The following is a 10506-nucleotide window of genomic DNA, read 5'->3' as shown; positions in this document are numbered from 1 at the left end:
GGTGGCTGGGTGGGGGCGGTTGAGCGGCGACGAGGACGAAATTGGCGGCAGGGCCGAATCGGGCAACGGTGTGTGGGGCAGTGAAAAAACGGCTGATTCGCGGTGTGTGGTGGCGGCCGAAGGTGGGGTGGGACTTGGCGAGGGCTTGGGGTTGGTGGAGGAGCGGCGACGACGGTAGAAATGGTGGAGGGGACGAATCGGGGGGCGTCGAAGAAGCAGCGAAAAAACTCCCGATTCACGGGGGCCGGCGGCGAAGGAGCGATGGAACCGGGAGCGGGGGCGCGGGGGGACAACGGCGTGTTGTGGTGGGCGGACGGGTGGCCGGCGGCAGTGTGACGGAAGGTAGGAGGAAGAAGATGTGGGTTGGGGAAGGAAATGAAGGGCGGCTGGCGCGCGGCCGCCTATTTTACATCTCCTGGAGGTGGAAATGCAACATCTCCATGTGTCGTATTTTACATCTTCTGTAGAGGTGTTGTAATTTTTTTTACATCTACAACATCCGTTGGAGGTGGCTTTTGGGCCTCGGAGATGCAAAACTTAGTTATTTTTGCCATCTATTGAAGATGCTCTAACGGCAGCTCACAAGGAGAAGACAGCAAGATGATGAGGCCAAGGTGACCGTCAGTAGCAAAACCTACTCGCTAGACGAAAGAGGTACGATATGAGTCATTTCTGACAACCCATCTAGTTATATATTTTTTTGAATGCAGGTAAGACCATCGGCCTTCGCATCGAGTGATGCACACAACCTTATATTATTGAATAGTTAATTATGCCAAGCAAAGCCTATCATCGATGAAGCACGAATGGCTTACAGAAAATAAAAAATGAAAACCATAGACTATCCAACATTAATTCGCCCTGCGATAGGACCTCCACAAACCTACCATAAATCTATGACATGTGGCCGAATTAAACGAAAAAATAAGCTACTATTAAGCAAAGTCTTTTTAAGGGATCACCGTTAAAGCACCAATGTTGATGAGTGCAACCTAAGATCGAACATATGATTTTCATTCCCAAAGGCAAGCCTCGAGCAACATCTTCAACAAGGCCATGAAGCTTGCACGCCGACATTGCCTGATCTAGCTACCACCCGGAGTATCACAAACTTGTCATCAAATTCATCATTGCCAATAGCCTAGCTACCGGCTAATGACATATCGCTAACCAGATCTTGACCACTCAAGAAGACACCAGATGCAGGTTGAGGACCGCCGTCCTACACGTCACCATGCTTCTAGTCACTGATGCACCACCTTTGTTCTCCTCGATGCGAGAGAGGGAAATGCGAACGCAAGATAGCCTCGATTTCTCTGTCATTCCGGCCACCTCATAGACCGCCACCGTTGCGGTCATCTCACGTCCTCCCAATGCGTCCCCAGGGGCACCACCCTGATCTACGTCCTCACCATAGCACCCATCGGCGGGATCAGGCCCCTAGGCAATGTTGCACCACCAGATCCAGCACGTGCCCACACCGGAGCATCGCTGGCAGAACCCGATGATGGCCGAATCGGAGCCATGGCCACACTCCCATGTAGACATGATCGACTCACACAATTGCACTTGCACCCGATGTCTCTTTCTTTTCGTCAATTTTGAGATTGCTAACCAATTTTCAATTAATTTTTCTTTTCTTTGGACAAACTTGTGGTCCTTTTTCAAGCTGGGGTATACCAATCACCAGATTGTTAAATTATTGCCAAGAAAGGAAGGAAATCCGGTGGCTTATCCTTCCGAAGGATAGAATTTGTGTTGGAAAATATGGAACATCATGTCAATATCATACGAATTCATATGAGTACCACACAATATTCATATCCATATCATAAAACAATATTAATATCAATATATTACACGGTTTGTTAAAAGTACTAACTAATTGCATCATTCATGGATTCATAGAAACAATACTCTATGATTCATAAAAGGAAAAAAAATAGCTCACCAGCATGGCCGTTGCCTTCGCAGAAGATCTTTGCAGCAATGTCGAGTCTATGGCTGCGAATGACGGTGTGGGAGACCTGACAGTACAACACCACCACCACCGATCACCACCATGGCCCCAAAACCGGACGAACGGGTGGGTCGTGTGCTAACGAGTGTGGCGTCATGGTGTCGGGAGACCTTGCCTCCCATGAAAGGACAAAGATGATGTCACGTCATCAACGACGTGCTGCACAACTTCGGAGCTATCTCGGGAACCGCGCAAGGCACCTATGGTAGAGGTAGCCAATGTTAAGGTTACGGGGCAACGATCACCGTCGTCCCATCGGTGCCAGAGGCAAAGCGGTGCACCATCATGCCGCAGAGGGAGGGTAGATGTCGAATCGACAACCATTGCAAAAGAGAGGAGGACGGTAAAACATAGCTAAGTTCACCATGAGTGTAAAATATCTATATAAGAAATAAATAGTCATATGGAGGAGAGGGCCTAGAGCTCAAAATTCACCAAAAGGAGAGCCCTAACAGTGTCCTTTTAGAAAAGTCAAATCATGCGCATAAATGAAACCGGATCGGATTCGAATGGATAATTCTTGTACCATATTATATATTATATTTATTTTAGGATTTGAAAGCGGAATGGATACCGGAATATGCGGATTCTAATATTGGATTATGTGAATTCGGGCACGGGAAAGTAACAGAACGACGCGGGATCATAAAAGGTCACTTTCCATGAGGAACATATATGTTTTAATACTTATGCACTTTAGAACACATAAAGCACTAGATAGTATTAAAATAGGCCAAATAAATCACCAACAAGCATATTTCTTGTCTCATAAGCAAAGATAACATTCACGTATTGCTAGTTAATACTTAAAACTTCACCCATAAATCGGTATCAGAATTTAAAAGATTGGATTATCTGACTAGAAAAATGAATTATTCTAAGGGCACTGCTACGAATCAGCCGGATGATTTCTCTAGGCAGCCGTTGGATAGCGCATTGCTAGCCCTTGGATGATAGCGCAACAGCAGTAACCAGTAAGTGTGTGAATGCTTCGATGCAGCGCTGCTGCACCCCGGCAGCTTTCATGGCACACCGCCGACGTCCGGCGAAGCTCCAACGCAGCACCTACAGTGTCCGGCGAAGCTTCAATGCAACTTCGGCGAAGCTCCAACGCAACTCCGGCGACTCCGGTGAAGCTCTAGCGCAACTCGGTGAAGCTACAATGCAACTCCGGCAACTCCGATGAAGCTCCAATGCAACTACGGCAGAGAAATCATGTTGCAGCACGGGCATTGCCCCCGGCGACGCTTCAGTGCAGCCCCGGCGACGCTCCATTGCAACTCCGTCGGCACGGAAAAAGCTCCAACGCAGCACTGCCCACCTCCTCCTCGCGTTCTGTGTCGCATCACCGGCGACGAGCGGGCGTCTAACTGCACTCCAGCCTCCATGATGCGTTGCAACACGACGGAGTGCAGCCCAACCTCCCATGTGTGCTACGTTGCAGCACCGGCGACAACGAGCATCGAGTCGCAACGCCGATAGCACCGTTGAGTCGTCGGGTCGCAACACCGGCAGCATCCGAGTCAACGACGAGGCTGCGTTGCAGCACTAGCTCTCATCGACAAAAATCAGCGAGTCACGGTGCTGTCGTGTGGACCTTGAGCAGCAGCAGGTGAAGCTTGGGGCATGCCATGGTGGACGGGACTTGAAGGAGAGGACCTTGAGCAGCAGCAGACGGAGGAGCTTGGGGGACAGGCCATGGTGGAATCGTTTGTTTTCAACTCCAGGGGCGGTGGCGATCGGTGTCACCATGGGCATCCTCTCTCTCGATTGCAACTGAAGAGAGGAGATTGGGGGAGGAAAAGAAACGAAGAGGAGAACGAGCGGAGGAGAGGACGAGTGGAGAAGATAAGGCTAGAGGAGGAAGGATGGACTCGCTCTAGCAGGGGACACGTGTTGCGTAGGGTGACCCGGTTTATATGATGATGTTTTCATCCAGATGCTTTTAAACGTTTTCCTTCTAATGTGTCGTATATTAGTAATACCATATCTTATACTGTATCTTATCAATCGGACGTATTTGGATCCAATTGTTGTCCGCCGTCAAACATCTCTTGCCGTATCCTATAAAAAGGGATTCGAAAACGGTTTCGGACAAAAATTATCCTAATCACTTTTCACACTTACACATGAACACTCCCTCGTCATCAGATCGCGTCATGTTTGATGAGATCACTATATTCATTACGAAAACATTAAAATATGTACAAGTGTAAGAAAAAGATGAGTTTTACATTTATTTTCTGTGGTGACTTTCGAATCATACTCTCTAACTAGTGATGTGTCGTCCAAAATTGAATCAACACTTTTTCTTTGAACACGATACAGATGCATTTGTAGTTGACGGTGATGTATCGCCGGAAAGCGTCACAAGCACATCTATGATCGGCGGTAGGAAAAATGCGAGCACCAGTGACAAGTTTAGGATTTGACCTCTGGCAGGCTTGTTCCATTACAAGCGACCTAACCGTTTGAGCTACGCTCAGTTCACGTGCTGTGTCGAAAATTTTGACAAACTTATGTATGACACGGGTAATCTGTCTCGTGGATGATCAGAGGAACGCATCGGATCCAGCTAGTAAAACACACCTTCTATGCGGCTCGTATGACGTGCCGCCCACGACCAGCGTCACTCAAAACACGAGTCCGCTCGCCTCAGGATACGCAGATTGCGGAGCCGTTTCGATCTCTCTCTTTCCTGCCGAATCCAAAACAGAACGCTCCAGCGGCTCTTCTCCCCTCCCTCCACCTTCTTCTCCCCTCCGTCTCGCCCTCCGCGGGGCAAAACCCTAGATCCTCCTCCCGCTTAAACCCTCCAACAAGGTAATGCCTCTCGCCCCTAGGCCGGAGCGTCGGCTCTGGATCTCCTCCCGTCGACCTCTCCTCTCCGTTTGCCCGTGCGTGGCGTAAGGAATTCCCTGGTGACTTATTAGTGGTCGCTTCCCCTGTTTCAGCGCGGCGGCAGGATGGCGGAGCCGTCCAAGGTGATCCACATCCGGAACGTCGGGCACGAGATCACCGAGGTGAGAGGGGACGGAAATCCTGCACTTCGCTTCGTCTGATTCTGCGTTCCGTCCGGGGCAATCCGTTTCTTGTGTTTCTAATAAATAATAATAATCGGGGGAACGGCTTCCCTGAATAAAGATTGCGCTTTTACTGCCTTTTGCACCCGGCGTGTGCCTCTCCTTACCCTTCTTCGCCGCAGGCCGATCTGCTCCAGCTGCTGCAGCCGTTCGGCTCGATATCCAAGCTCGTCATGCTGCGTGGCAAGAATCAGGTGGGTTCTTTTCTTCTCTGTTTTCCGTTGGTGTTTTTTTGCTTGTTGTTGTTAAGCAATCAAGCAGTCCCGGTGTTGAAAAATTCTTGTGTTGCGGTGCAGGCCCTTCTCCAGATGCAAGACATTCATTCTTCCGTGAGCGCCCTGCAGTACTACAGTGGTGTCCAACCTAGCATAAGGTGATCCGGTTCTTGGTTGTGTTGGTTTTTCGATGCCAAGAGCCCAGCATTTACTTGTGTTTGCTGCTACGGAGTTGCACTTAGTTTTTGCAATGTTTAGCTTAGTAGTACATAGTTATGGGTCGTTCTGGATAATGCACGCTTAATGGCATGGTTTGCCCCTTGTGATGTGCTTTATTTATGTCAACAAATGTAAATGTAGTATCGAGCTGGTTTGTTACCTTATTTGTACCTAAAAGACAACCGGTTTCTCATTAAATTTCATATTTTTGTTTGGTATGTTCTCATTCCTTTTCTCACACATGTGCACCCTTTTATGTCAATTTAGGGGAAGGCATGTTTACATGCAATTTTCATCCCATCAAGAACTTACCACCGACCAGAGCTCTCATAGCCGGAATTCTGATCAGGTATATACTTGTCTACCCTTAACTTGTAAGATTTGTTTTATAAGTTTCTCAGAGTTATCCGGAGTTGTTAGTAACTTAGTATCATTAGTGAACTATGAAATCTCTATCCTTAGTGTTTTTAGAGCTTCGTGTTGAGCAATCAGCTGCATGATACTCTTAACTAATATTTAGCTGTGGCAATACTGCGGTGGTACAACATTGACTTATAAAGGGTTTTTAGATTCTGCAAGTTCAGGTTGCGGATGATTTTCAAAATAATGACATATGTTCTTAATTATTAAACGCTACTCTAACTTGTTTGTGGATGTGAAGTGTCCATAATGCTTTGCCTCGATTACACATTGATGCGCTATCTAGTTCCGTCAGTTACTCAGTTGCATGAAATGGTTTTGCCGTGGGACTATATTTGTGAAAAGGTGCCTACAAGGCTACAAGATTAGGATATGATTGTGGTATCATGCTAAAATGGAACCTGCAACTAGGAAATATGGTAGTGTGATTATGTAAAAATAGAAATTTGAATTACTGTGACACCATAAATCGTGGAAATACTTCATACATCAAAATTTGAAGGACGGTTAGCTATGTTTAGTATCTTCTCATCATTCCTTTTAGATAGCTGAGTTAAATTGCATGTTAGATCTACTGCCTCTTATTTTTCCAACTAGATATACCTATCTTTTCCTTTCTATTTATTCTTTTCTTTCTCCCACTCTTCTGTCTTGGTGGTCGTCTGCTGGCCCTCAGGAATCAGAACCCAACCGAATCCTTCTAGCTACTGTCCACCACGTGCTCTATCCTATAACGGTGGAGATTCTGCATCAAGTTTTCAAAGCATATGGATATGTGGAGAAGATTGTCAAATTTCAGAAGTCAGCTGGTCAGACTCCACATCTCTTTCTCTCTCACACACCCATACGTAAACTGCATATGGATGCTCTGATTCACTCCCCAGTTTGCCTCTGAATGATAATGTTGATGTATTAACAAGTATCTGTAATATGCGTAACAGGCTATAACTTCTGCAGAAAACAGCAGGTGTGTTGTCAAACTGTATGAACAATGTGTGTAGTACATATCAATTGATTACATTGGGTGTAACATTCTGTAGCAACGGGTTCGGCACGGTTTGAAAACATGTGTACTAATAATTGTAGCAGTACCAACAACAAAAAAAGAACTATAGTGGCATATGTTACTATAGACTAGTGCTTTTGTCCGTCCTTGAACTGGAATAAACAGTTGGTTATCTTTACTATCTGAAATAGATGATTCAATACATTTTGTTTGATTGGTGCAGGCTTTCAGGCCCTCATCCAGTATCAATCGCGTCATGAGGCTGTGGAAGCACTTGCTGCTTTGCATGTAATTACTTCATGGCTCCACTAGTGTCCTAGATTCTACGCATGATTCTCATACATCTTAATCTTACAAACCAAACTTTTCCAGGGAAGGAACATATATGATGGTTGCTGCCAGCTAGACATCCAATATTCCAAGTATGAGCTTTGACTAATCCTAGTTGATTTTTTTTCTCAGTTGTTATATCTGATTGTTTTTTATTTATTTATGTGGATATCCAGTCTCAGCGAACTGCAAGTCCATTTCAACAATGAAAGAACTAGGTGAGGTCAATTTGTCAGTTCTCATCTCTACAAGCAACATAGTTAATGCAGTCATGGGCATGCCAGTTACTGTGTAGCATCAGTTAACATGAAAGTCACCCGTGGTGAATCTCTTTTCTTGTCCAGGGATTTCACGAATCCATCATTGCCTACTGAACAACGTCCAAGGCCCTCCCAGGTTGAGTGGTTCTCTTTATTTTGCTATATCACACTTGTTACATGCGTCATTTATGCTCTGAAGCTAACCACTGTATGTTTTTGATTGGTTGGAGCAGCAAGGTTTTCCAGATCCTGGGGGTCTCCATCCCTTCCAACAACCTGGAGGTAGCTTACTACATTGAATTTTCAATAAATAATCTTTGTTGATAATGAAAAATATCTTATTTAGTTTCCTTTCTTGTACAGGTCCGTATACACAGGTTGGTGTCTGACTGCCTTTGAATGGTGTTACTCCAGTGTTGTTTTTTGTTGCATCTTGTTCAAATATCCCTGGGAGTTCTCATACAAAAGTATTTGAATTTGTGCATAATAACAGATGGGAAGAGCTGCAACGATTGCAGCTGCATTTGGTGGAACTTTACCGCCTGGAGTGACCGGTACCAATGAACGGTGCACACTGATAGTCAGTAATTTGAACACTGATGTAAGATTTGAATCTTCGAAGGCTCCTTTCACAATCTTGATATTTTGACTACCTTTTCAAATGTCCGAGCATGGAAAATGTGGTTGTTGGGTAGGACTTGTCTTTCTTATTGTTGCAAGGACCGAACTGACAATTAAGGAAAGTCTTAGAAAAAATGTGGCCATTAATCTTAAGTACTTTATATGGTGGTGGATGCCAACCTATAGGGTGTTCAAGCTTCTCTTAAGTTTCCATGTAGAGGTTATATACCTTGGACGATCGTCTTTCATTGTTAACATTTCTCTGTGCAGAAAACCAATGAGGATAAGCTTTTCAATCTCTTCTCTTTATATGGAAACATAGTTCGAATCAAGGTGCTGCACAACAAACCAGATCTTGCCCTTGTAGAAATGGCTGATGGGTTACAGGCCGAGCTAGCTGTGAACTATCTCAAGGTGCGTGCATTTTCTATAGTATATCAACCTATCTGGTTTATCTGTTCCATTTGGAATGATTGTCACCTTTGACATTTCGATGCCGCTTTCCCATTTTTCGGCTGCAGGGGGCCATGCTATTTGGTAACAAGTTGGAAGTCAACTACTCGAAGTACCCCACCATAACCCCTGCCCCTGACGCGCACGACTACATCAACTCGGGCCTGAACCGCTTCAACAGCAACGTGGTGAAGAACTACCGGCACTGCTGCGCTCCAACCAAGATGATCCACGTCTCTGCCCTCGCACAGGACGTCTCAGAGGACGCACTCCTCGCCCATCTGTCTGAGCACGGCTCTATCGTCGGCACGAAGCTGTTCGAGGTGAATGGCAAGAGGCAGGCCCTCGTCCTGTTTGAGAGCGAGGAGGAGGCGACTGAGGCCCTCGTGTCGAAGCACGCCAGCCCGCTGGAGGGGAGCACCATCCGGATCTCGTTTTCCCAGATGCAGAGTCTGTAGATACGCCCTCCCAGGCATATAGCTTTTGCTTGGCTGCTACTCGCTCAATGCTTTTGCGTCCTCCCTCTTTTCTTTTTAGGAAGCTTTGAATGATCCTTAAGATGTGAATTCTCCCCCTGACTGTTGCATTGTTTTTGCTGTACCGTTGCTGAGCCACGTGCCCATGTCCCGAGTTCTCCCTTGTTGGTTTAAGGTGACCAGAGGATTGTACTGCGTGCTGTGCTCGTATGAATTATGAATGAAAGAAATCTACAGGAAACGAAAAGAGTGCAGATCATGCGATTGTTGTGTTTGTGTTTCTGGTTGATCCTTGCTGGTTGCTGTGTAGCAACTGGGATTGAAGGACACGCTGATGTTAAAGATGCTTGAGTAACTGTGCTGTGAAATTTTTTTCTAAAGCTATGACAACTAGGGTTTTCCTTCTCTCTGACAAATTAATTTCTTCTAATCAGACTGCCTTCATTAAAAGGAGATTTATCTTGAAAAGTGTGGTCATGGCCCATGAGGTTATTCATGAATTACACACATTTGTGGCTAGTGGGTTGATTCTTAAGCTTGACTACGAGAAAGTATATGATAGAGTTAGCTGGGATTTCTTAAAAGAGATGCTTCTTTCTAGAGGCTTTGGTATTAAATGGGTCAATTGGGTTTTTAGTACCCTACTTTGCTGGGGAAAGGGCTGAAGCAAGGTGATACCCATTCACCTTTGTTGTTTAACCTTGTGGCAGATGTTTTTTTAATGTTGTTTAAAGCAGTTAATAGAGGATTAATATGTGGGCTTCTCCCACATGCCATTCCTGGTGGAGTGGTGAGTCTACAATATGCAGATGATACCATACTTATTATTAGAGACTCTTGATTGTGCGAAGAACTTGAAGTGGATCTTAACTTGCTTTGAAAACCTTTTTGGTTTAAAGATTAACTTTCATAAAAGTGACTTGCATACCATGAATGTTTCTGAAACCATGTCTAAAGAATTTGCTCAGGTCTTTTGCTGCCAATTTGGTGACTTCCCTTTTAAATATCTTGGAGTGCCTCTGCACTTTAAAAAACTTAGAAGGAGGATATCCAACCAATAATTGACAGGATTATCAAGAATATTACTGGTTGGTTGGGGAAACATCTTTCATATAGAGGCAAATTGATCTTACTCACTTCTTGCCAATTTAATGTCAATTGTGAAATTTCCTAAATGGTCCATTGATATGATCTCCTCCCAGATGTCGCATTTCTTCTAGGGCAATGTGGGGGAGGTCCATAAATATCATCTAGCCAACTGGGGACTGGTTTCTAGGAGAAAGGAATTTGGTGGTTTGGGGGTACCCAACCTCAGGGACTTTAATATGGCCTTGTTAGCATCATGGGGGAGAAGGTTCTATGATGATAGAGTGATTGGAAGAAGATTGTTGCTTTTAAATATA

At 45.2% G+C, this 10506-nt stretch overlaps 1 protein-coding gene across 1 annotated transcript; it reads left to right on the top strand.

The window, feature by feature from the left end:
• Positions 1-4698: 4698 nt before the first annotated feature.
• Positions 4699-9357, top strand: LOC119345470 (polypyrimidine tract-binding protein homolog 3-like). The gene is made up of 15 exons (XM_037615536.1): positions 4699-4843; positions 4975-5043; positions 5226-5297; positions 5400-5476; positions 5805-5886; positions 6634-6766; positions 7187-7251; positions 7336-7385; positions 7470-7511; positions 7638-7689; positions 7787-7835; positions 7917-7930; positions 8047-8154; positions 8445-8588; positions 8696-9357. Exons 2-15 carry the CDS (start codon positions 4987-4989, stop codon positions 9083-9085), a joined length of 1335 nt encoding a protein of 444 aa, XP_037471433.1. The 5' UTR covers positions 4699-4843; positions 4975-4986; the 3' UTR covers positions 9086-9357.
• The last annotated feature ends 1149 nt before the right edge of the window (positions 9358-10506 follow it).

This window comes from Triticum dicoccoides, chromosome 1B (assembly GCF_002162155.2).
Source record: "Triticum dicoccoides isolate Atlit2015 ecotype Zavitan chromosome 1B, WEW_v2.0, whole genome shotgun sequence".
Taxonomy (NCBI): domain Eukaryota; kingdom Viridiplantae; phylum Streptophyta; class Magnoliopsida; order Poales; family Poaceae; genus Triticum; species Triticum dicoccoides.
The sequence above is the reverse complement of the archived record's forward strand: the minus strand, read 5'-3'. Positions and strand labels throughout refer to the sequence as shown.

Excerpts from the sequence above, each read along its gene's own strand:
- LOC119345470 (XM_037615536.1), top strand. The coding sequence starts at position 4,987 with ATGGCGGAGCCGTCCAAGGTGATCCACATCCGGAACGTCGGGCACGAG. Across the intron at positions 5,887-6,633 it reads ATAGCCGGAATTCTGATCAG|GAATCAGAACCCAACCGAAT; the intron begins GTATATACTTGT and ends GCTGGCCCTCAG. Across the intron at positions 6,767-7,186 it reads CAAATTTCAGAAGTCAGCTG|GCTTTCAGGCCCTCATCCAG; the intron begins GTCAGACTCCAC and ends TGATTGGTGCAG.